Here is a 27405-nt window from a genome sequence, read left to right as displayed (position 1 = left end):
GATCACATTACACACGCCTAGGAATGATCTGGACTGCGAAGATGGACAAAAGGTTATCACTTGAATCGGTGAAAATTAACCGGAGACGGCTTTTGATTTGCACCCTAAAGTTGTGTATGAAATTGGGCGCTCCAAGCAGCTTCACATGTTACAAGTCCAATAGTGCACTTTGTGTATACAGTAGTACCTCGGAAGTCGAACAGAATCCATTCCGTAAGTCAGTTCGACTTCCAAAACGTTTGGGAACCAAGGTGCAGCTTCTGATGGGCTGCAGGAAGCTCCTGCAGCCCATCAGAAGCCGCAATGGACGTTCAGGTTCCAAAGAATGTTCGCAAACCGGGACAATCACTTCCGGATTTGCGGCATCCGGGAGCCAAAACGTTCGTCTTGCAAGGCATTCAACTTCTGACTGTATTGCAGAGTACAATACAATACACAAGAAGAAATCTTTGATTGACAGTATGCTGCATATACCGTATTTTTTGCTCTATAAGACTCACTTTTTCCCTCCTAAAAAGTAAGGGGAAATGTGTGTGCGTCTTATGGAGCGAATGCAGGCTGCGCAGCTATCCCAGAAGCCAGAACAACAAGAGGGATTGCTGCTTTCGCTGCGCAGCGATCCCTCTTGCTGTTCTGGCTTCTGAGATTCAGAATATTTTTTTTTCTTGTTTTCCTCCTCCAAAAACTAGGTGCGTTTTGTGGTCTGGTGCGTCTTATAGAGCGAAAAATACGGTAACTTCAATGGAGAACTGGCACACATGCAGTAAAAGAGGTTGCATCCTTTTCACACACTGTGGAGAACAGTGCAGAGACATCGTTTGAGGCAGCCCCTAGATAATGAGCTGATCGACAATGCATTTAACATTAAGCTTTCACTTCTAGAGACTATTTTTTTGGTGCGTTAAATGCCCATTCCCTTGAGGTGGCATGTGCTAGAGAGAGCAAAAGCATAAACATAAAATTTCTGTTAAAGATTGGCACTGCATCTTTCAATTACACTTTCCATCGCTGCTGGGGGTTAGGTGACTCCTCAAATAAACGCAAATAAAATAATAGTTTAGATTCTTTTTGAGAGAAAGAGAAAGAGAGAGAGGTGGGGGGAAGGGGAATTCTCTAATCCTAAGTAAGTTAAAATCCTTGCCTTGATAGGAAAGTATTCAGAAAGAGGCTTGTCAAAGCCACCTGGCACACTGCAGTATTCTGTGGGGTAGATAAGTGTAGCAGAACGAAGAAGGTGGTGCAGTAGGTTACAAGACAGAATGTAACCCTGCTTACAGGTTAAATGGAGGGTTCGCTGTAGAATCTTCAAAAGCTGCTCCCTGTACGGCAGCAACTTCTTCCCATCCACACGAGTGATCTAGCCAAAGAGTTGAAACATCGAAAATTAAATATATCATCAACAAAATAGGAACGCGACACACAGGAACGCAAGCTCTGGAAGAGAAAATCAATGCATCTTTTGCATTTTGAGTGCCGCAGCTACTCTAAATAGGACCCAGGTACAGTGGTGCCTCGCAAGACGAAAAGAATCCGTTCCGCGAGTCTCTTCGTCTTGCAGTTTTTTTCGTCTTGCGAAGCAAGCCCATTAGCGGCTTAGCGGATCAGCTGTTAAGCGGCTTAGCGGATCAGCTGTTAAGCGGCTTAGCAGCTTGGGGAAAAGGGGGGGGGACCCCGCAGGAACTCGCAAGACATTTTCGTCTTGCGAAGCAAGCCCATAGCAAATTCGTTTTGCGAAGCACCTCCAAAACGGAAAACCCTTTCGTCTAGCGGGTTTTCTGTCTTGCGAGGCATTCGTCTTGCGGGGCACCACTGTACTAACCCAGCCCCACCAAATGTGCCCGTTGCAAGTTCCCCCTGACTTTATTGGAGCTCTTTGCTCTTAACTGAATCTGTCTGACTCTCAGGCACCCCCTGCAGCACCTGGAACTGCTCTGGGAATTTGGCTTTTGCATTGCTCCAAGGATTTGACTTCAGACCCTGGCCAGACCTTGCCTTTTAGATTGCCCTTGTGAGTGAACTTAGGAATGCTAGCTTTGGCTAAAGCAGGACAATCCCACCTGCAAACTGCATGTATGCCGTTTTGAGCATCTCGGTTTAACGGCTGGATATAAAGGTAAAGAAGAAGAAGAAAGTGAATTTCCAAAGGAAATCCGTCGCAATGGGCTGAAGGAAAAGGGTGTGGCAGTGACAAGTTTTCATGTGCCATTATGTTCCCCACAGAATGAACATCTGGGAGCAATGCTGCAGCTGCTGTTTCCCCACTTAAAGCCTTGCAGCTGCAAGCTTGACAGGGAAGCTTTTGTCTCCCCGCTCGTCCTTCAGGATAAAATAAGGATCTAGCTGTCACTGCTCAAAACAGGACAGCAGGCACTGCACTGGGGTAATCTGACACAACGCCTTCCACTCTGTCTAGACAGTTTATTCTCAGTCACAATGCTCACAGGCTTCCCCCTGTGTATACATCACATAGAAGGTTCTGCATAGAAAAGCATTTATTTAAAAGTACTCGATTTTTTTTACCGAAACTAAGTATGGATCAAGTACACAGCTGGAAAATAAAGCATTAAAAGTAGCATTCTCCATAATACCTCCGACAGAAGCTGAAGGTTCCAGAGGAGCTCTTTATCTAACTCTTCATCACGCAAGACATCATCATCTAGGGGGGGAAAATCATCAAGTTCTAATGTTATTCCACTTTCATCACCAATTTCTTATGGTCAACATAGCAAGTTGTTGTTGTTTTAAGAAAAGCATATTCATGGCTTTTGCACAGGATGGAAAGAAGCCCACCAACAAATCACATAACAGAGATGCGGATGCAAAGGCAACACGTGATGTGATGGTGGTTTAAGGGGATCTCTTGTAAAAATTATAGCTATGTTGTTGTTTAGTCGTTTAGCCGTGTCTGGCTCTTCGTGACCCCATGGACCAGAGCACGCCAGGCACTCCTGTCTTCCACTGCCTCCCGCAGTGGGTTATACGCCTTGAATCAGTGTTTTTGAACAAACTAGCAACACTAGAAAGCACTAAATTTGTGATTATTATTTTTGTACAGTTCAGTCAATGAAGGTCGATGTGATCTGTGATTTGATTTGCCAGAGTGTGTGCAGAAAGCCCCTCACAAATCTTCAAAAGGACCCATTTCACTGGATCCGGCATGTGTAGTCACTTTCTCTATGGCATACAAGCAATTCCTTTTGTGACTCCTGCAGCACCACACTTCCAACACCTCATCCCACCCACCCCGGTTTTCCTTTCCCCTGTCTCCCAGATCCCTTTCCCTCCCTACTTTCTCAGTCTGCTTAGGTACTGATCCGAGCCTAGAAAAGCAAAAGAATGAGTGTTGGCTTCTGCTCCAACTTCCTCCTCCAGGAAAATGAACTTTCTGCAGCGAGGGGAAGAGGTAGCCACAATCATTGCCTCATAACAAAGAGAACAGCGACAGGATTCACAGTCATCAGGTGAAGTCCTCAAGGGCACCACTGTGCCCGCAGGCACAACAATGGCAACTCAAACCTTAGAAACTGAACAAACCCAGTTAAAGGCACCCTTTCCTGCTCTCAGTTGTCTTCCATAATAGCACTCAGCTGAAGCATTAGTCATTAGACAAAAGCTGATAAAACTAATAAAAACTGCACAACTGACCTGGTGGAAACCCTTACACATGTGGTTCTCAATTGTAAACTATATGCTGATCTCCGCCAGCAATTTCTAGATCAACTCTGTATCCTCAAATGGAAACCAGAGTCAGAGGTCATACATTTTCTATTACTGGGGAATGATCAGGAGCTCACCAAGTTAGTGGCGAAATATCTCTATTTGGTTTTTTGTCGTCGAAATACACTGCAGACGTCTGATTTCCCGGGAGACCATGAGATGTGACGACAGACTGCTTTGCCTCTTTACTTTTAGCAAATGTTTTGTGCCACTGGGGAAGTGGTAATTCTGTATTGATTTGTTTTGGATGTTGTATGTGATGCCAATAAAAGGGTTAATAATAATAATAATAATAATAATAATAATAGTAGTAGTAGTAGTAGTAAAATACAAAATACAAAATAGTGCCGGCACTTCAGGGGCTTAGATGTTCTAAGGCTGTTGCTGGCAAAGCTCATGGTTGTTTTGGGCAAAGACTCTGTGTGGATAGCTTTGGTTTTAATTTGTGTACTGAAGTCTCTCTTTCCTACAAAGCCCCCTAACAGATGCATTCCTGCCCCCGCCCCCATTAGGTTGAATCTCCCTCTTCTACTGCCCAGAAGGCGGGTGGAGTGGGGGGAATGAGACCTTTAAAAAGGTGGGAGACTAAGGACTACTCAAAAACTGTTGCTTATGAATGCAACAAACATGTGCTCACGTGTACATGTAGCACACAAGTACACTTGCCCTGGGACCAAGATTGGCTTGCAACTCCCTGTCAAAGGTATACTTGGTTGTAATGCCAGGTTTGCCTGGCTTTCAAAGCACTTGTGTCTAACGTGTTTCCTGCTGTGTATTAAGGCGTAAAAAGGTAAAGGACCCCTGGACGGTTAAGTCCAGTCAAAGGAAACTACAGGGTTGTGGCGCTCATCTCGCTTTCAGGCCGAGGGAGCCGGCGTTTGTCCACAGACAGCTTCCCGGGTCATGTGGCCAGCAGGACTAAACTGCTTCCGACGCAACAGGATGCCGTGATGGAATGGGTACATGAATTAAGGAACTGGGAACGGCTACAGCTTTCTCCAGCATATAAACTGAGTGACAAACACATTTGCTGCCATGTGGTGCACACACGACTGGAGCGCTGTGAAGCAAAGATAAGGGTTCGAGGCAAGAAGTGCGGAACAGCTTATCCGAATCTCTTCGTTGCCCAGATGCTGCTTTGAAACTGAAACAAATGAAGTGCGTCGAAAGAGCAGGTCCCAACCATGCTCCCTTTGCAAGCCAGTAAGGCAGGACCAGGAAGCAGCATCCAATAATCTGCTACCGTAAAAGAAAAAAAAGGTGTGAGAACCCTTTTTTGGCTTTAGCTAATCTTCTGGAATTACAGTAGTTTGGTATTTATTTGGGAGTCCCATGGACTGCAAGAAGATCAAACCTATCCATTCTGAAGGAAATCAGCCCTGAGTGCTCACTGGAAGGACAGATCATGAAGCTGAGGCTCCAATACTTTGGCCACCTCATGAGAAGAGAAGACTCCCTGGAAAAGACCCTGATGTTGGGAAAGATGGAGGGCACAAGGAGAAGGGGACGACAGAGGACGAGATGGTTGGACAGTGTTCTCGAAACTACAAACATGAGTTTGACCAAACTGCGGGAGGCAGTGGAAGACAGAAGTGCCTGGCGTGCTCTGGTCCATGGGGTCACGAAGAGTCGGACACGACTAAACAACAACAACAAACTATTTATTTATTTTATTTATATACTGCCCTTCATCACTAGATCCCAGGGAAGTGAGGAAGGAATTGCACATGAAAACATTAAGTAAATGTTGCCAGAGTGCAGGTGTGGTTAGAGTGCTGGATTTGAAATGGGGAGATCTATGTTAAAAATCCCAGTGGGTCACCTGGATCACTGGGTGAGCACTGGAGATTTCGAATCCTCACCTGCTTACAACAGGGGTTGTCGTGATAATAAAAATAGCAGGTGGAGCCATGTATGTTGCCCTGAGCAGCTTGGGAAAACAGTGAAATATAAACATGCAAAATATCTTCCAGATAGCAGTAATTAATAAACAAACAAACAAACAAACAAACCACATTATAAACAGGCAAACACACACAGTCAAACACAAGCCAGTCACAAAACAATGTAAAATCATTGACACTTACTGAGAGTAAGATGTGTTATAACACTGCAGCAATGGGGTACAAAGAGCTTCAAAGACTCCTCAGGACAGCACTGAAATGTCACAAAGAATCAAGTTCTACATTAAGATCTCTTTGCAAGCGTGGAAGTTTGTATGCTTTAAAGATAATGAGCATCCTACAGCAATAATTAGAAATCTGCCTCTGATTACTGGCCTTGATTCTGGAAGGCATGAATGGCTGGGTAAGATAATGTGCAATTTAAGGCCCACAAGCAGAGAGAGAACTGGCAAATATTCCCAGGGCCAGCAAAAACAGAGCAGCTAAGGTTACTCCTTGGTTTGCATCTCAACCAAGAAAGGCTGAAAGGAGGGAAAGAACAAGGTCTCACTTTCACGGCAGCTCGGCACATGTCGGCCACCATCCGTCCTGCTACTCTCGTCTCAAATATATTCGAAACGGCAAAATTGAAAACCTTCTCCAAGGCAACCTAAGAGAAACGCACAAAAGAAAAAGTGCAATTCAATCATCCAGGTAGGAAACATCGCTTTATGGGCAGATAGATATATATTCTGATTTAAATACAGTGGTGCCTTGCAAGACGAAAAGAATCCGTTCCGCGAGTCTCTTCGTCTAGCGGTTTTTTCGTCTTGCGAAACTACCCCATTAGCGGATTAGCGGTATTAGCGGTTTAGCGGCTATTAAAGGCTTAAGGGATTAGCGGATTAGCTGCTAAAAGGCTATTAGCAGCTTAGTGCCTTAGAAAAAGGGGGTGGGGAGGGGAAAAAATCGCAGGAACTCGCAAGACATTTTCGTTTTGCGAAGCACCTCCAAAACGGAAAACCCTTTCGTCTAGCGGGTTTTCCGTCTTGCGAGGCATTCGTCTTGCGGGGCACCACTGTATATAATTGATGGCACTCTCACAGTGCAGGCAGAGGAGCTACGTGGAATCCACTGTAAGTTCAGTCTCCATCATGATGAGAAAACCAGAAAGGAATAAGGAAACCAAGTGTTCACCAATGCCATGTGGCAAACCACTTTTGGCAAGGGCATCGCAAGTCAAACACTTAATGTGATAGTTCTGCTCTTGTATAATCTACACGGAACATGCAGCTGCTGGTTCCTTGGGGCAGCAGCACAGTGCTAGAAAGGCAGGATATATGACTAAGGGAGACACAATAGTTCTTCCTTCTGGGCATGCCACTTTCACCTACTACCTCCTCCACAGATTGACCACCCATGATTAAAAGAAACGTGCTGGTAATAGATCTGTGAAGCATCCAGGGATATGGAGACAGCTTAGGCAAGTCCAGCAGGTGACTTAGGTAAGTCACCCACCCTTCAGAATACCATGGAGTCCACCAGCTTTAGTAGATAGGAAGATAGGAAAGAATAATAAAAGCTTGCTTAAGAACCATTTGATTTCCTAAGGCAAAACACAGGAGTCATGTACATATTGATGAAGCTGCTTATTAAGGAGCTAAAAGATACATGAAGAAGGCCTATGCCCTCGGGGGGGGGGGGGGCAGAATAAAGAAAATACAACGCATTTAATTTTAAGTCTGGTGTTGTCTTAAATCAAGCTACAGTGTGATTTTCCCCTTACATTCTAGCACAAGGGTCAGTAAACTTTTTCAGCAGGGGGCCGGTCCACTGTCCCTCAAACCTTGTGGGGAGCAGGACTATATTTTTTGGGGGGAAATGAACGAATTCCTATATGCATCCAGAGATGCGTTTTAAATAAAAGCATACATTCTACTCATATAAAAACATGCTGATTCCTGGACCGTCCGTAGGCCGGATTTAGAAAGCGATTGGGCCAGATCCGGCCCCCGGACCTTAGTTTGCCTACCCATGTTCTAGATATTATTTAAGTCAGAAGGAAGCAGGCATTTCCTTGTCCTAGTTTCCACTAAGGTGATAATCCTGTGTCCGGGTTACACCACTTCAGATTGCAGGTGAGAGCTCAAATGGATGCATTTCCTCCATACAAAAACATGGCCTCCACACCCGAAATGGAGAATGTCACAAAGGAAGAAGGTTCTATAGCCCAGGTGCAGGTTTATCAACTTAACGGAACTAGGTCCTTAACATCAAGCTTCAAAAGAAACAAAAAAAGTCATGGAGTTGTGACATCACAAAGTCCACTCTTGGCATAGAAAACAACATCAGCACAGATCTGAAGAACTATGCTATTAATTCTGAATGTCAAAGGGGGCTTTTGGCTTGTATGTCTCAAACAGTCATTCTCCTTCCATGCTGCTTGGCATGCCTCTTTTTAAACTGACACATGTTTCAGAAGTAGTTTGCGGTACAGTATGAGGTTGTGCCATTTTAAATAGCATGTCCAAGTAGATCTTGGGAACCCATATTGTATATTCTGCTTTAATTGTGTGCTACAATTTTACAGTGCGTTATGATTGCAGGTTAAGCAAATGAACATCTACACTGGCCTTTTAATGTACTGCCTTCCCTAAACACAGAACAGGGAAACCATCTACAGTTCCACAAACTTTTGTTTTACAAAAAAAAGTGAGGCAAAGAAGTTGAACACTTTTCCAACTCTTGGTGACGCATACCTTAAATATCTCTTTCGAACACTGTGTGAGAATTGTGCTGAAAGTTGAGGACAAGCCTAATTCCACTAAACTCTCCAAATGAGTCATCTTTTCTGTCTCAGTCTCTTCTCTTGTTTGCTCCAGTGTGCTGCTTTCTATGAGCGCAAAACACCTGCACAATAAAAAGTCAAAGAAAAAATATTAGGATTTTGTTTTGTTTTTACCACCACTGATGTCTCTCCACACACTGTCTGCATAATAGGTTTGCCTGGCTTGTAAAGTCAGTGCTTGATTCATCTTCAAAGAAATCTAAAAATCAAGGAAGCAGAAGAAATCTGCCACAAGAAAAGACAGGAGTGTCTACTGGGCTAAAGAAGCACAGAAGTATCATGTTTTTGGCTGCAGGCTTCAAAGTGCGCAGTGCCAAATCAGAAAACTGAGGGGGAAGGGAAGAGCTGAACAGCCACTCATTTTGCAAACAGCCCTGGAGAAAGGCACTGGGATGCTGTAGCAAGATATATCCAAGCTCATGGCTTTTGCTGTTGCAGTTCTGCCACTTGAGCTCCCTGCCTCTCTCCATACCTTGCTGGTTCTACACCTGCAATCCCCTTCATAGAATGTTCATGCACTGCAATCAACGCTCTCCCCCTCTCTTTGCAAGTACCAGCCTAAAGAACAGGCAGTCTGTGAATCCTTCAACTTATCATTTCCCCCAATTTTTAAAACGCGATTTAAAATGTTTAATCTTAAACAATAATCACACGGGTGGCGCTGTGGGTTAAACCACAGAGCCTAGGACTTGCCGATCAGAAGGTCGGCGGTTCAAATCCCCGCGACGGGGTGAGCTCCCGTTGCTTGGTCCCTGCTCCTGCCCACCTAGCAGTTCAAAAGCACAGCAAAGTGCAAGTAGATAAATAGGTACCGCTCTGGCGGGAAGGTAAAAGGCATTTCCATGCGCTGCTCTGGTTCGGCAGAAGCGGCTTAGTTATGCTGGCCACATGACCTGGAAGCTGTAAGCCGGCTCCCTCGGCCAATAAGGCAAGATGAGCGCTGCAACCCCAGAGTCGGCCACGACTGGACCTAATGGTCAGGGGTCCCTTTATCTTTACTCTGTATGTAGCCAGGTACTATTAAAAGCATTTATGTACTCATCTGCCCTGTGACCAATAGAGTTGGGAACATAAATTAGGAGAAAACATCCGATGGGCAAGACTAAGTTGAGAAACACTTGGAAAGCCAGCAGGGCAGTTATCACATCACCAGTATACTGTCTCCCACCACAACTTGCCTGTCCATAAACTGCAGTACAAAATCTTCAAATTCAGCAGTAGCAGAGCACAGTTCTCTCTCCACCTATGATGTCAGGGCACAACAGGAAATAAAATACTTTAGTTTCCAGTCCTTCCAAACTATGATACACTTTCCAGGAAGCTGCTAGAAACCTGAGAATGATCTTACATATCCCTTTTAGTTTAGCTAGGCCATAGACTCAGACGAGAACAGAACCATCAAAATACAGTTTTATGAAATTATTATTTTCTCCAAAAAATCATTATACCGTCTTCAAAACATTCTGCCCCTCAGTTACCCATGCCACAATCCTCATTCTTGTCAAACAGGTTAAAACTCCAAATCCTGGGATCAGAATTGAAAAACTGTACAAAACCAAAAACTTTCATTTGCAAATTTGGGCCATACAATGGTGCCCCGCAAGACGAATGCCTCGGAAGACGAAAAACTTGCAAGACGAAAGAGTTTTTCATTTTCTGAGCTGCTTCGCAAGACGGATTTCCCTATGGGCTTGCTTCACAAGACGAAACGTCTTGCGCCTTTTTTTTAAAAACCGCCAATGCATTCCTATGGGAAACTGTCAATCCACAGTGGTGGTTCGCAAGACGAAAAAATTCACAAGGCGAAAAAACTAGCAGAACGAATTAATTTCGTCTTGCGGGGCACCACTGTATATGTAATTTGATTCTTCGAGGTGCAAAGCATATTTTTTGCTTGTGAAGTATAGACAAAAGAATATTATTTCCCCTTTCTTGAAATGGGCTTTGACTTATACAAATATCTTTTCCCCTCTCGTATTTACACTCTAACATCTTTTTAAACAGTTCAACATGCAATAGCTTCTTACACTTAAAAAAAGCATATATTAGCCAAGAGCTTCTTACACTAAAGAACACTAGAAACAGCATATATTAGCCATTTAACATCTTACCTCTGTGAGGTTATTTCTTTCTCGTAGTACAGATGAACAATCTACTAAAGGCACAAGAGTGGAAAACGTTGCAATAAACTGGAATGTGATCTATTGGAAGATGCAAAGGAAGTTTCAGTGTGAATCACTTATACTGAAAGACAGCATGTTTGTTTTTTGAACTGTAATGTCAAAAATTGAAATAGGCGGTAAGGCAAACCCTTGTATCATGGTTGGGTCAAAACATCTGCCCACGCATCCTAAACCTCATGTGTGAGGTAACATGCCTCGCACCAAAATAAGTGCATGCTTACTTTGAATTCCTGCTGCCTTATACCACAATTCCTTTTTAAGGTAAATGAGCAGAAAAGCTGCACATATGACAACAAAGGATGAGGACGAGATCCCCCGATTTCAAATGTCCAGACGAAGCCAGAGGGTTGCAAGATGAATTACAAAAAGATGTCTGGCACAATGTCTTACCACGTTGAATATTTTGTAGGAACTGCACTCTATTCATATTTGTGTGTATTAAGTTTAAATTTCCAGAGTCTTTTAAACACTCGGTATAACACATGGAACAGGAGACCCTATCTGCCTGCGGACTGCCTCGCCAGAGTGGTGCATGCTCTGGTTATCTCCCGCTTGGACTACTGCAATGCGCTCTACGTGGGGCTACCTTTGAAGGTGACCCGGAAACTACAAGTAATCCAGAACGCAGCAGCCAGACTGGTGACTGGGAGCGGCCGCCGAGACCATATAACACCAGTCTTGAAAAACCTACATTGGCTCCCAGTACGTTTCTGAGCACAATTCAAAGTGTTGGTGCTGACCTTTAAAGCCCTAAACGGCCTCGGTCCAGTATACCTGAAGGAGCATCTCCACCCTCATCATTCTGCCCGGACACTGAGGTCCAGCACCGAGCGCCTTCCGGTGGTTCCCTCAATGCGAGAGGCCAAGTTACAGGGAACCAGGCAGAGGGCCTGCTCGGTAGTGGTGCCCTCCCTGTGGAACGCCCTCCCACCAGATGTCAAAGAGAACAACAACTACCAGACTTTTAGAAGACATCTGAAGGCAGCTCTGTTTAGGGAAGCTTTTAATGTTTAATGTATCACAGTATTTTAATATTCTTTTGGAAGCCGCCCAGAGTGCCTGGGGAAACCCAGCCAGATGGGCAGGGTATAAATAATAAATTATTATTATTATTAATATGCCTAGGCAAGTAATTTATCACCATTTATTATATAGATTTACTTTACACATTTATATTTTATACATGTGGTAGTTCTACCCCCTGCACTACCAAAAATAAAATAAAATGCGGTAGTCCGTTGCTGAAGCTGCACACTAGGTATCATTTTCTTCCTTGTTCTCCATATCCTGAACAACCACTATTTATAATTTCTTTCCAACAACGTTAAAAACACTTAGGCAGAGTGGAGAGGTAAGGGAAAACAAAGCCACCAGAGAGTTATGCATTCTTTCATAGTTTTATTACATTACAATACAAGCCACCATACTGCACTCATTTGGGCAGTGCTGTGTGCACTGTGCCCTTCACCCCTAGAACGGAGCTGGTCTGGGGTCCTTACAAGCGGGAGAAGTGGCAGCCTGGAGAAAGGGGGGGGGGGTTGAAATGTGACAACAGGACACATGGGGGCTGGGCAATGAAGCTGTGGAAAAAACTGACTGTGCCGTAACCGTATGTGGAAGAGAGTTTACTCACCATGCATTTGCTGAAGTCGTTTGGATCCACACCAGGCAACGCTCTCATCAGCAGAGGCAACATGTGCGTTGGACCTTCGGGAAATGACTGGCCCCCAGATACCAGGCTACGAGCTACTCCAATTACACAGCTTAAAGTGGCTGTGAGTTGGTGAGGTTCTGTTAAAGTCTCCAGTGCAGGGTATGTTCTATGCATTTTTGTGGAAGAGAAAAATTACCATTAGATGAGCTCCCTTCTATGGTGACGGAGTGCATCAATGAAATAATTGTTTGCAATTCTACTCATGAAGGGTTATAGGGGGGATGCGGGCGGCGATGTGGGTTAAACCACAGAGCCCAGGACTTGCTGATCAGAAGGTCGGCGGTTCGAATCCCTGAGACGGGGTGAGCTCCCGTTGCTCGGTCCCTGCTCCTGCCAACCTAGCAGTTCGAAAGCATGTCAAAGTGCAAGTAGATAAATAGGTACCGCTCTGGCAGGAAGGTAAACAGCGTTTCCGTGCGCTGCTCTAGTTGGCCAGAAGCGGCTTAGTCATGCTGGCCACATGACCCGGAAGCTGTTCGCCGGCTTACTCGGCCAATAAAGCAAGATGAGTGCCGCAACCCCAGAGTTGGCCACAACTGGACCTAATGGTCAGCGGTCCTTTACCTTTACCTTTAGTAATATAGGGAGCTACCTTATAGTCCGCTGGGTCCATCTAGCTATGTGTGAACTATAATAACTGCCATTAGCTCTCCAGAGTTTCAGAAAGGGGGCATTCCGAGCCCTACCTGGAGATGATAAGGATCAAGGCTAGGACCTTCCAAATTCAAAGGAGTTTCTCTACCAATGCACTATGGCCCTCAACTACACCTGAACTAAATATATGGCCCATATGCAGAATGTGCAAAATAAGTTCTCAACCAGGCAGCTTTGTATGTTAGAACCAAGGGTCATTCAATGAAGCTGGAAGGTGGGAGGATTGTGACAGGCAAAAGGGAAGTAACTTCTCCACAAAGCACAACTTTAGGGACAACTTTAAAGATGATTAGATGGGCTCACGAAGGACAAGGCTATCATCAGCTACTAGCCATGATGACTTTACGGTGGTACCTTGGGTTAAGAACTTAATTTGTTCTGGAGGTCCGTTCTTAACCTGAAACAGTTCTTAACCTGAGATACCACTTTAGCTAATGGGGCCTCCCACTGCCACCGCTGTACGATTTCTGTTCTCATCCTGAAGCAAAGTTATTAACTGAGGCACTATTTCTGGGTTAGCGGAGTCTGTAACCTGAAGCGTCTGTAACCCGAGGTACCACTGTATAAGCAAGGGTAGTCAACACAGCACCCGACAGAGACACACACACTCTTGAGAGGACGTCCCTGGTGCCCAAAGCATCCCCTCCTCTCACACTGAAAGGGGAGGCTTCAACATTAGCCCTGAAAAAAAAGCATTCTACGGTAGCAAGCAGGTATGTGCATGGGGTCCACAACGGCTTGTCCAGTTTACGAACGTAAACCCGCAAGCCCAAGAAGGTTGGTGACCTTTGCTGCGTAAGCTCTCCAGGATCAGATGCTGGAGATCAAGAGTGGGAGCGGACTATTGCCCCTCCCCCCATGTCCTGCTGGTGGGCTTCCCAGAGGGATCTGGTTGACCATTGCAGAAAACAGAATGGTGGACAAGGTAGGCCTTTCATCTCAACCTGTATGCACTTGACATCTTAGTGCTCCACATTGGAAAATAAGGCATTAAATTATTTTCACCTGCAGGAGCTCTAATCAGATGTATATTTTTATAACAAAAAAATAAAAAAATCCTTCCAGTAGCATCTTAGAGACTAACTAAGTTTGTTATTGGTATGAGCTTTCGTATGCATAAACACGCATATTTTATTTTGTTTCGACTACTGCAGACCAACACGGCTACCTACCTGTATATTTTTATAGTTTGTCTATATGAATTATAGACACTGAATTTCAAAAAAAACCCTGTGTAGGCTATGTAAAATAACATTAAATATCAGCAAAATGAAGTTGCACTGTGCTTCTTCCTACTCGGGACCACATGAAAAAACCTACGGCAGGAAATTTTTCATATTGTTCAAATTTGCAGCTGATCCTCTGTTTTGTAGCAATTATAAGCTGCCACATTTGAATGGCAGTATTATAAATTTTAAAAATAAATCCATAAAACGGAAGAGAGGCAAGAGGAACGCATCCTGCATCTGAACCAAAGTCCAATGTTCCCTTGCTGAATTTGAGTTTTTCAGCTACAGAAAGGACGCAACGCTTTTCTTGGCCATCTAAAACATAGACGCTAAACCACTTTTTGCCAATCCTATTTGGACTCACTTTTCAAGTACTGGTGGGATTACCAACTCAGGGCGCATCAGTGCGAGATTCTGCAGAGCTTGGGCTGCTTCTAGGCTTCCAGTTTTGCTGAACATTGCTAAAAGAACAGGCTGAATAATACATTCTACAAAGTCTGTTATATCCTGGTCGGTGAGTTTATGGCTGTCAGGCACAGGAGTAAGCCAAGTCGTCTTCTTGTAACGCTCACGATGCAATCTTCTGACAACGCTACTGGGTAGCCGCTGAAGCAGCTTCATTAGCTTGTTCTACCACCATACAGAAAAGACAAGAGAATCAATTTCAGTGACATAGCAGTAAGAAGAGCTACAAAAGCTATTATGCCCTCTCTACACTTAAGTGCATTAACAATCAGTCAATTTCTGGGCAATTTGTCAAGCAGTCTAATTTATTCTATTCCCTTAAAATATATATCCAGGGCCTGGTGACTAAGAGCCTATTTGGACATTCAATTTATTTTCCATGTAATATGGCCAGATTATCCTTGAAAGACAATTAAGTGGAGGGTGTAACTTGTTGCCAAGCTGGCCAGATACAGCCAAACCTACTTGGAAATAATGTATGTGAATAAAGTGGTTAAAAGTTTTGTATTTATGGGCGTCAACGACCACACCTTTCATTTTCCACCACAATGGTGGTGTTCAACTATGTTTTATTCACATCAGAACTCCTGCAATTAAGGAACTCAACTCAGTCATGTTCATTAATTTGAATGGGTCTTCTCTAAATAAATCCTAGTTGAATACCGCCCAGTATTTCCAACATGTGAATCAATCTAAAAACAGGTTTAGACAAAACTGGTGTGCAGCTATACTAGTACAATTAAACAAGATGGCCTAGTCAGAATACAATGCATCAGTAGCTGAAGAAAATGAAGAGCACCAAGATTCCACTCCAAGACAAACACTGAAGTGCTTGATGTCAAGATTAGAAATATATATATAAATACACATAAATCCTTACCAACCAGCGGCCATTATTTGAGGGATGGTAAAAAGATGCAATGCTTTTGAATAACCCAGACAAGTGCTTCTGTACAAGCTTGCTTGGTCCACCCTGTCCAGAACAAAAGATAAACCAAGTTATTTGATACAACTTCAAAGAACACGAACAGGGCCAAAATGCAGTCATAAACCACTCAATTTTAATGGGCCCCGAGATAACAGATTAATAAAGGGTTAGAGTCGCATCATGTTCTTTTCAGTAGCAGGGAACATACTGAGGTGGAAAGCCAAACCCAGCACAAAGTATTTATAATGTTTGACAATCACGTGTAGGGGAAACCAACCTTCTCAGTTATCTAAACTGTGCCCTCAAAAGGTTTTCAAATATATGAACTACAGAAGTTCCAACTTCCAAAATGGAAGGCTGGAATTTACAGGTTCACTGTGGGGCAGCTAGCACCAAAACCCACACAAAACAGATGTAATGTACTGTATGTAGTTTTCCTGTTAATTCACCCCCTAAAAACAAGTATCTGACCTATCTGCCCATTACTAGTTAAAAAAAATTCAAAAACATTCTCATACTAGTTTATAATTCAGAGGATCTGAATGAGAAACTTCGTCTTTCTTGTTCGAATCAGAAAACTTCATTTTGATCTGACTCCATTTTGTATCACACTGGTGTATAAACTCTTAACTAACCCTTCCTAGTAGGGAAAAAAATGTTCTTTGGTAGGAACTATGAGAAACCGGTGTCCTGGTACATTGACAGAATGTATCATTAATCTCTGAAGACAATAACCATAGCAACAACTGAAGGAATGCTTGGAGATCAGCTAGGTGGAACGATTGCATTTAATCTTGAAGTCAATTGAAGACTGGATATATTAATCAAAAATGAACGAAAGAGGAAGCTAGCAGACAGCCTATCTTCAGCTGTGTATGCGCTGATAACCTCTAGGTTAGATTACTGGAGCATATTATATGTGGGGTTGCCCCTGAAGACAGTTCAGAAACTTCAGCTGGTGCAGAATTCAGCAGCCAGCTTGCTCATGTAACGCCAATCCTGGCAGTTTAAGTACCGTATTTTTTGCTCTATAAGACGCACCAGACCACAAGACACACCTAGTTTTTGGAGGAGGAAAACAGGGAAAAAAATATTCTGAATCTCAGAAGCCAGAACAGCAAGCAGGATCACAGTGCAGTGAAAGCAGCAATCCCTCTTGCTGTTCTGGCTTCTGGGATAGCTGCGCAGCCTGCATTCGCTCCATAAGATGTGCACACATTTCCCCTTACTTTTAGGAGGGGAAAAGTGAGTCTTATAGAGCAAAAAATACGGTATATAACACAAATTCTTGCCCAACTTCACTGACTGCCAATTAGTTTCTGGGTCAATGCAAAGTGCTGGTTCTGACCTATAAAGCCTTACATGGCTCACCAAAGCAATACTTTAAGAACCACCTCTCCACATATGAATCAACCCAGAACCTGCAATCATCATCTAAGTCCCTTCATTGTGTGCTTCCTCCACAAGGTCCACAAGGTGGAATGTTCTCCCCAGATGCCTTCATTAGATATCTTTAAGAGCCAGTCAAGAACATTATGCCTCTCCCAGGACTTTGGCTAATTAAACAACTTATGGCCTTTTAAACTCCAGGGGGGAGGGATTCATTTTTTTGTTATTATGTTACATATTTTTGCTTTTTTAAATATCATAACCCACCCTGTGTTCCTCAGACAAAGGGCAGTATGGAAATTTAATAAATAAAGAATAGGATAAGTAGTCAAAAGTTAATAATGAAAGACATTGATGATACACATGTAATCACATATTATTGTAATGAAAGGTTGGGGAGGCACAGGCAGAGGAGCCATAGATTTCTGATGGGCTTAGGTTTCATGAAGTGGGTTGTAACTGCTAGAGAATGTTTTGTTGTATTCGTATGACTGACTAACAGTAGCACCGAAGTGTATAAAATTACATCACGTTGCAGTCTTCCTGTAATTTTTGTGTGTGCTTGTAGCAATAAAAGCCTAGTTTTTACTTCAAGCCTGTGTCTGTTTGGCATTCCATTGGGGACCCCCGTCAAACAGACCCCTAGGAATCTCTCTGTCAGATCAGCTGTGAGAGCACTACTTTTTAAACACACAAGCATTCAGAGAGCAAAGGATATGCTCTCATAATCTACAAGAGAGATCTGTGAGGCTACCTGACACCTCACCAACATCAGATTAAGCAGTTTTATCTGACCCCAGCAGCCCTGCCAAACTGATTTATAAACCAGTATGTGATTAAGAGGTTTGTGGTGTAGTGGTTAAGAGCGGTAGTCTCGTAATCTGGGGAACCGGGTTCGCGTCTCCGCTCCTCCACATGCAGCTGCTGGGTGACCTTGGGCCAGTCACACTTCTTTGAAGTCTCTCAGCCCCACTCACCCCACAGAGTGTTTGTTGTGGGGGAGGAAGGGAAAGGAGAATGTTAGCCACTTTGAGACTCCTGAAGGGGAGTGAAAGGCAGGATATCAAATCCAAACTCTTCTTCTCTTCTTTCACTCATAAAGGAAAAGGTTGTTTTCAGGAGTGAGATAAATCCCACGTGTCTCTTGGGGCTTTTTTGAGGTCCTGGGCAAACCAGAGGACATGATGCCTCCTGGGATGCTTCCGGCTACATGGTCATGGCTTAATTACTGAGAATGATCACCTACGTAGTAAGAGCCCAGGACAGAATGCTCTCCCTTAAGAAGCTAGCCACACCAGCTCTTGGTTATGTAGCACAACTTTATTTATTCCCAAGCTTGTGGGCCAGCCAAAATATTTATCATCATAAACCTGCTTAAATACCAGTGTTTGGCTAACTGGGGAGAGGGAGGGAAGATGTAGAGAAAATTAAAGGGTCCTACCATCATGGCTGTAATCCACATGACTGCATGCCCAATGTCATATGCATTTGTTAGGAATCGTGGCACTAACACTTGGTTGCTTCCCACTGGAAGATTCAAACTTCGCAGTATTCTGGTAAATATCTGTAGAAAAAGTAATTCCACAATCAAATAACCGAAATGCATTATGAACGGTGTTTGGTATTTCTTACAGTGTGTAAGAAAAGTCGCATAGCACTAGCACAGTGCTTTCAGAATAGATCCTGGAAAACTTTCAGGTAAGGAAGTGTCTGCAACTTCATTTCAACAGAACAATCTTTTGCCCACCTGAGCCATCTTGAGAGCTCCCTCAATTTATGTACCATTTGCTATTGCACAGAAAGCATCTCTACAAATTGGTTTGGAATTTCTCACTGCTGCATCCTTTGCTAGCATCCGCAAAGCATCTTCTTATGAGTTGCTGAGAAAAATTAAGTCCCGCCATGCCTCCAGACATTATCCTTGCAAGTCAGTCAACTAAAGCTAAGCAAAAGCCCACTTTCTCAGCAGTGGCCACCAAATCTCATGCTTAAGCTTCCTACATTACTGTGCACCCTGAGAGAGGCTTGGTAGTAAGCTAATATGTTCCAGAAGAGTTTTTAAACTACGGAACAATTGTTATGATTAAGTAAGGCTTAAAAGGCCTCAAGGCCTTTTTACAGAAGCAATTTAGGACAAGCTATAAGAATGAGATGGTAATTAAAAATTATAATTAGGGAGTCACAGACACTTGCAGCAGGCAGGAGAACAAAACAGAGGAAGGGACAAAGTTCCTCCCCATATATCAGCCTTCTCCAGCCTAGTGCCCCCTAGATGTTTAGGGATACAAATCCCATCAGGAGAGGACTATAGCTCTTATGTCCTGCTTATGAGTTTCCAGGGGCATCTAGCTGGCCACTGCAGCAAATAAGATGGTGCAGTATATGGGCCTTTGGCCTGATCCAGCCCTGCTCTTCTTACCTACATAGGCAGAGGTTGTCAGTAAAGTAAAGTAAAACTATACTAAGCAAGCAAACCATTTTCATGTTATCCTTGTTTTAATATTATTCCTTCTGTATATTAGATATCACCTTTGGAATATAGGGATCCCAGTCGATGTAGCCTATGTTATCAGTGGCCAAGCGTGCAAAAAGGTTGACCAGGTGCTGGAAAGAAAGAAACCACAGATAACTTTTTCAGGACAAGCTTTGCTCCTGCTTCTTCCCTTAACTGAACAGAGGTCATACAAGAGAACTTCAGTACACAGAATATGGGATTAACTGCACATGGCCAAAAGTTTCAACCGACCAAATTGCAAGGGTACTTGATCAAAAGATAATTTCAACTTTAGCCCAGGGGGTGGGGTGTCAAACACTTAGCCCGCACTCCTTCCTCCTCCTCTATGGTAAAAGAGGATAAATTCAGAAGATTCCCTTTCTAGTTTTAGTTATATGCAGTTTGCAACATCTCACTTTTGACTTTCAGGTCTCTCAAGTGGACAGTCATTTTAATAAGTGTTTACATTGTTGTACATTGTCCTGGCACTTTGCAAGTATGTGATACATAAATACTTTTGTAAATACTAAATTATAAAATGTAATCCGGGAGCAGAATTATGGTAAATACTAACTAGGATTAATTTCAACAAGCCAACTTTAGGAACCATGGTTTGTAAATTACTTGTTTGAAACTAATCATAGCTAGAAGCACTCTCTCCCAAACTCCTTCTTCTGGCCATATGGGAGGAAGAGGTGTGCATACCAAAGACTTGTTGCTGCTTGTGCATGTAATACTAAACCACAGCTTAACGCTGGGGTCAGCAACCTTTTTCAGCTGTGGGCCGGTCCACTGTCCCTCAGAGCATGTGGTGGGCCGGACTATATTTTGGAGAGAAAAAATGAACAAATTCCTATGCCCCACAAATAACCCAGAGATGCATTTTAAATAAAAGGACACATTCTACTTATGAAAAACATGCTGATTCCCGGACCGTCCACGGCCTGGAAATAGAAGGTGATTGGGCTGCATCCGGCCCACGGGCCTTAGGTTGCCAACCCCTGGCTTAAAGTGATGTTCACATGCAGCCTATGTCTGCCCCAGGCTTGAAAGCTAACACAATGCTGATGTGAGAAATACAAAATTCAAGGGCCTGATGTCATGCTTTACTTTATAAAACTCTGACTAAATACAGATCAATAATATTTAAGGCAAACAAAAATAAAGCCCTTTGCCAGAGCCATATGATTTCTCTGCAAATTAAAAGATCATAGTAAACTGGTGTGATTTGAAAGAATTAGAAAGTAAACCCATTTCAATGGCCTAGATTTTGCCTTTCAGCTTGGAAAAACAACATTACAACGTTACAAAATGAAAATATCGCAAGTAAGAATGTAAACAGGAAGAAGAACCCAACCAACGATGGGCTTCTTTATTCAACTACTGTGCACATACGAATCCTAAATAATCACAGCCCACCCTAGAACTAATATTCCTGGTCCAATTGCAACACTTTGGTGACAGGGGGGAGTGGGGGAAAGAAGCCAAAGCAGGAATACTTACTCCTTCCCACTGCGGAAGATTCTGAACTGAAACCCACAGGCCTAGAAACTCATCAAACCAGAGCCTGCAAGACAATGGAATCAGGCAAACAGATTTGTTGCTACGCCAAATTCATCATTCCCATTCTTAATAATAAACACTGCTCCCACCATAATCATAGTAACAATTAATGCTGGGTATTTAAAATATGAAGTGCTATATAAATATTAAATGGCACACATAATTATCTCAGAAATCATCACACCATCCCACAATGTCAGTCATTATTAGTTATAGTGCAGATGGTAAACTGTTAAGAGCAGCTTGCTTAAGGCCAGTCAGAGAGCATATGGATGATGATGATGAAGAAGAAGAAATTAACATGGGTGTTTCTGACTCTGACTGAAAGTTTCAGGCACTTTTCCTAGTCTCAGACAGAATGTCATCAAAAGATGTCTGAGGGAAATGCCCCTTTTTTAAACATTGTGGCCTCCAACACCCAAAGCACTGCTTTATCCCTTGGCACTGTTGTCCCCCTCCCCACTCAAATCATTTCTAAACCCACAGTTGGCTAATTGAAATTTGATTGTTTTATAGCTGCTCCAGACTCCCGTCGCTATATTAGACACTGGCACATGCCTATTAAGGAGTATTTGCACTACTGGTCACAGAGCATTTGAAGCAATGGCAAGGTGCCGCTTGGAGATTCAATCACTCAACAATCAATCACATCTGAAGGAGGAAACTCAAACGGCAACACACCTTCAAGCCATGCGGTGAGGCTACCAGGAGAAAACATGATAGGGGAAAGCTGGTATTCAGAGACTCAGGAAAGGGAATGACTTTTTTTTCATACTAACCATAAAGAGGTCATTTTATGTTCTATTTTATAGAGATGGTGACATGCCTAAAGCAACTCAAAGCTCATAAACAAGCAAGCATAAATCTATAGTGCATACTGAACTTGTCAACCGACTGGCTTGCAAAATAGCCACTGTCTGGTCACCTATGACAAGTAAGAACTGCCTTCTGGTGATCAGATGGGGAAATGTTACAACTGTTAGGGTGTTTTGTTTTGGGTTGGGTTTTTTAGGTTACAAGTGGCGGGTGTATGTATGTATGTATGTATGTATGTATGTATGTATGTCTGTATGTGTATAAGTGCTACTAACAGTTTTAGATTTGTAAAATTGATTGAGGACTTCAAAGAGAGGTGAGATGCCAGCAGCACAAAATCACTTTTCCATACAATCATTATTCTACCCAAACCTTAGAACCCTGTGCTTGGAACTAAGTCCTGCTGGCTGGAAGGGAGCTTACTTTGAAGGAAGTGCTGTCAACATTAGAAGCTAAAAAGCAACAACGTAAGCTCAGTATACGACTTAAAAACAAAGCAAAAGCCTCAAAACGCACAAAATAGCAAAGTATGGTAAACAATATGACTGACACACACACACTGATAATATCGATAAAACAGAGTGAGTCCATATGGAAAAGGCAGCCTCCTTGAATCTAGGAAGTCCAAAAATATATAACGTTTGCTATGATGGGGTGTGCCTTATCAGCGTTTGCCACCCATCAGGATGAAAGCAACCACTTATAAAGCTATGCAAGGAACTCAAGGATGGGACACAGTCCAGAGGGGAGGCATTCTGGGGACAGGCACTTTAATAAGTGTGGCTTAATATGACCTTGAAGTGATAAGCCCAAAGAGAAACAACTGAGATATGAAGCCACTTAATGAGAACATTCAAGGACAGCCTGAAACAGCTTGGAGATAAATATGGTGCTGTCTCAACTGATGAGGGCAGAAAATATGAGGAAGCATAGTTTCTGAATGTCTATTGCGCCTAGCTGTACAGTTCGCTATCCAACCTTTGACTGTATTCCATAGCTGCATCTATATTAACACATGCAGCTTGATTTCGTTCTCTCCACTCCCTACCATGTAATTTCTAAGAGACAATTTACAAACAGAGATCATTGTTCCTGCAAAGAGGCAAAACCCTTGCTCAGATTCTAAGCAAGATTTCAAACTTATTGGAGACATATTCTGCTAAGAAATTCACGGGGGGGGGGGGGGAGGCTTCCACCCATCAACTTCTAACTACTTCCCACACATATGTGTACATATTTGTACACATATGTACAAATATTACCCCAATCTTTTAGCAATAGTTGCTTGATAAAGAAGCTGCAAATTCTGAAAAAGGAGCCAGAATAAAATATGCTTATGCCAAAGTCTGCAGCTTAGGTACACTGGGAACAGATCCTGATCACTCAAGAAGCCATGGCTGAAATACAATGAGCTTCTGTAAGTGTGGCCAACTTTTAGGGCATGACTAAGGCAATATTTTTACTCCCCCCCCCCCTTGAATTGCAAGCCTCAATGTCACATCACAAACTGCTTTTGAAACTCTCCTCATTCAAAACAAGCTTGCCTAGTGGCACAGGGATATGCTGTTTGAGAAATGCAAGCCTAAAGCACCTTTGGACGCAACTAGTCATGCAAATATTTGCATCAATGCATGGTTCCCTTAAACCTGCTTCGTATTTCATTGCTGACAAACTAAAAAAAGATTCAAAAGAGCCACAGTCCATTCATTAGAAATTTTAACCCTTGGCACCATTATTATAGCACTGAAATGCACAGGAACTGAAAGCCAAATTGAAACATGCCAAATCTATTCACACATGTCAATGACCAGAACCTCTTTAATCAAAGGAATGCCAGCTCCAGGATTGTGGGAGTCCATGAACAAAGCAAGGAACAGGTAGGGTAGGCAAACAAGAGTTCTCTCATGCTGCCTCTGACCTTCCTAAGCACATCTTGCAATATGAAAAAAGTAGTGCACTTGGGATAATGGGAATTTTGCCAGTTTTGAGCTACCAGCGAATGCACAGCCTTACCTCCCTTTGGAGACAGGCACTGGAGCCTGAACCGAAAGTCTAGACATTAAAAGGCTTGGTTTGTTTAAGGCTTAGGGCTCCAATATGATTCTGCACCCAAATCAAGTTATTAGAGTTGGTACATCAGTCAATAAAAAGCAATGGTATCTACAGTATTCTTGATGTAGAAAGAAAAGAGTCAGGCAATGATGCTCAATATCAGCAACTCATTTGCTTCCCACTCAAGAACTAGAACTTTAATTGAATATATACAAGGGGGGGGGAGAGAGAGTGTATCAATTGTAAGAGAGTTAATTCTGGAGATCAGCTCTCAGGTAAACGGATTAGATCGTTCCTGTTACAAACAGGCATTCAGAATGTAACTCTACAATGAAGTACATGGTGCAGTTCACTACATATATAATTTATTCAAAAGCCTTCCATGCAACAGATTGTTCAGTGAGAACATCTTGAAGTAACTAAGACCAACTCACCTAAAACCTTTGTGGTGGAGTTCTGGAGGAAGAGTGGTAGGCAGAAACAGTTCAAAGTAAGTGATGGCCTTCTGCATAGTAACATCAAAAGGGCACATTAGCGGCCGCCATTCATCTAGCATCTCGGCTGTTGCATTTTCGGGGAAATACCTAAAGGGAAAGAGGGATGTGATGGGTTGGCTCATATGCACAAGTGGTAATTCAGCAACAGATGGATAGAATTCACTGACACAAGGTGCAGCGATAGAAGCCACTAGGCTCAGGCGTCTTTTTAAACAGCATTGGAGAGAATGAAGGAAAGGTGATCATGGTAGCTAAATAGGACCTCAGTGTACAGAGGCAATAAGCCCTGAAAACCAGTAACGGAGGGAGGGGGCAAAAGAAGATGGGATTGCCATCACTTGCATGGCCTGACTGTGGCCATTCCTAAGGTATCTGGCTGGGTTCTATTCTAGATGGACCTTTGGCCTGATGCAGAAGGACAAAACAGATGCTCTTATGAGAACTAGAAGCAGGAGAGAGAGAGAGATCATGCATTAAAAGAGTGCATGAGGGGATTGTAGTGATGTGCAGCCAGGTCTCCCAAGCAGAGCCCAGAAGCCATGCTCCCACCCAACAGCCACACATTTGGCAAAAGCAAAACTATAACTTTGCTTATAAAATGTGTGGCGGTAAAAAATAATCTCACAATAAAGAATAGTCACTTAAATATTTAAGTGTTTAATTAAGTATTAATTAGGAAGATTAAGTGTTTTTTAATGTACGTAAATTTGCTTTTTCTTTTTTCTGTATTTTCTTTTCTTTTTTCTTAGTTGTTTTTTCTTTAATTTTCTTTTTGTAGTATGAGATTGTAAATTCTTTGTATAAGTGTGCAATTTAAATAAATAAAGATTATTTAAAAAAAAAAAAAAAAGTTTGTGTCATTAACAGTATGCCGGGTTTATACAATGCTGACAACATTCTTTATGCATTAGTTCCCAAACTACACGAATAGAACAATAAGACTCTCTTTTTTGGAGACCAGTGCTTAGCTTGCCCCAATGGTAGATAGTGGCCCAAACAAGATCTGAGAGGATATAATTCATTTGGAAAGATTTACTTTAAGTATGTCAGTGAATGCATTTCCGTCTATAAAATATACAAGCATAATAGTATCAAAGAAAAATTAACAACACATTATATGTGAATGCATATTGGGGAATGAAAAACATAAGGAACAGCACAGTTACATGAAAGGATTACAATATGTCAGATTAAGATTAACCTGACCCAACTACTTTGTTTATGAATGAGATAGAAGTAGTTCGTAACACAAGGAGTCTTCTAACCAAAAATATGTTCATGTCATAACTGACATATTTATTAACAACAAATAACTATAGTCTTCACTACTGAGTAAGTGGGGGGGGGGGGGTTTAAAAATTGATTACACAATTTAATCTCTCAGGGATGCATGTGTTCTATTTTCCACCAGTAGCTTCATGAATTTAAAAGGGCAGTATCTGAAGGGCTTCTGTTGCCCACTGCTGATGGCAAAACCCCATAAACACACAGGACTTCCCCCGCTTCCACAAAAGGCTAACGGGAATGCCCCCTTACCCACATGTAGAGCTATCTTGCCATTTAAGTCTTTAAAGAGAAAATATTTCTCTTCAAGAAATACATAATGCTTTGAAAGTTGCTAAAAGTACTTACGGTCTACAGTTTTTCACGAGGGTTTTCAAAACACTTTTCTACAGAGCTAAAAAAGAAAGAGAGAGAAAGGTTAGGTAAATTACATGATCCTATTTCAAGTGAAGTATATCAAGACAATTGCCTGATTGGGCAAAGATTACGATGATACTGATGCAATTAGACATCTTCTTGTGTGCATGCAGGCAGCTAATCTTCCTTTACTCTACAGACCTAATTACAAGGGATTAAAGCTGATCTGCCCGATTCCTGACTCTGCTCTTTACTTCTCCTTGAGCATCTGTTGGGACATATAAGAGGAACCACCAATATAACAACTTATTTGATTATGTCATGTTCTGAACTAAGCAACTTTATCGGGTTTTGAATAAGAGAATGAGAAGTTACGTAATAGTCGATAAGAGCTCTGGGATAAATAAGTTGACTAAAATGTATCTTGTATTACTAAGGTATATTTCTAAAATGCATCAGCTCAACCTAATACAGAAAATGTGTCTATCTCCTGAATAAGTCATCCCTGGACCCTGATGACAGCTATTGATAGACGGCAAATATCCTCTTTACTGGATACAATGCTTCTCTTAAAGAATAATTAAGTTACTATAAAATCTGAATAAGAGCTTGCTAGCCCTCAGAGTTAAATCTTTAAATTGAATCAATGCCTCTACCAGACAAAATGAGCCAAGAGACATTTCTATGTAAAGAAGAACCTATTTAATAATTTCTCTAACAATAATGCTTTACACTCTAGCTACCAAACATGCATTTCATTTTCACCTGATGAAAATAACCTGTTCTAGTTGGTTTAGTAATTTGACCCATCAGTCATGAGTATTTCATTTTTAAAATTTCATTTTCATTTTTGCTTTGTTTTGGCAAGAATGGAGCTGGACCAAGGCAGAGTGAAGCAGAAAGTGGCAACGCTAGAAAAAATAAAAGACAAAATGGTCCAGGTCTCAGATTCATGTATTCCTAAACCAGGGGTAGGCAACCTAAGGCCCGTGGGCCGGATACAGCCCAATCACCTTCTCAATCTGGCCAGCGGATGGTCCGGGAATCAGCGTGCTTTTACATGAGTAGAATGTGCCCTTTTATTTAAAATGCATCTCTGGGTTATTTGTGGGGCCTGCCTGGTGTTTTTACATGAGCAGAATGTGTGCTTTTATTAAAAATGCATCTCTGGGTTATTTGTGGGGCATAGGAATTCGTTCATTCCCCCCCCCCCCCCAAATATAGTCCGGCCCACAACATGGTCTGAGGGACGGTGGACTGGCACACGGCTGAAAAAGGTTGCTGACCCCTGTCTAAACCTTACAGGTGACTAAGATGATAGGAGCTTGTTGA

The 27405-nt window shown here is 42.5% G+C and overlaps 1 protein-coding gene across 1 annotated transcript in view; it reads right to left on the bottom strand.

Annotated features, from left to right (window-relative positions):
* The window catches only part of PSME4 (proteasome activator subunit 4), an 85816-nt gene that overhangs the window by 41816 nt on the left and 16595 nt on the right, over positions 1 to 27405 (bottom strand). Inside the window, 16 exon segments of the mRNA XM_083432428.1 lie at positions 1142 to 1357; positions 2589 to 2656; positions 5805 to 5874; positions 6172 to 6270; positions 8360 to 8510; positions 9627 to 9691; positions 10560 to 10649; positions 12265 to 12451; positions 14593 to 14858; positions 15574 to 15666; positions 18452 to 18574; positions 19540 to 19614; positions 21008 to 21071; positions 24370 to 24519; positions 26065 to 26099; positions 26101 to 26110. Of these exon segments, the coding sequence (XP_083288554.1) occupies positions 1142 to 1357; positions 2589 to 2656; positions 5805 to 5874; positions 6172 to 6270; positions 8360 to 8510; positions 9627 to 9691; positions 10560 to 10649; positions 12265 to 12451; positions 14593 to 14858; positions 15574 to 15666; positions 18452 to 18574; positions 19540 to 19614; positions 21008 to 21071; positions 24370 to 24519; positions 26065 to 26099; positions 26101 to 26110 (1762 nt within the window).

Source organism: Podarcis tiliguerta (genome assembly GCF_965153285.1).
Source record: "Podarcis tiliguerta genome assembly, chromosome: 3".
In the NCBI taxonomy this organism is placed as follows: Eukaryota; Metazoa; Chordata; class Lepidosauria; order Squamata; family Lacertidae; genus Podarcis; species Podarcis tiliguerta.
The sequence above is the reverse complement of the archived record's forward strand: the minus strand, read 5'-3'. Positions and strand labels throughout refer to the sequence as shown.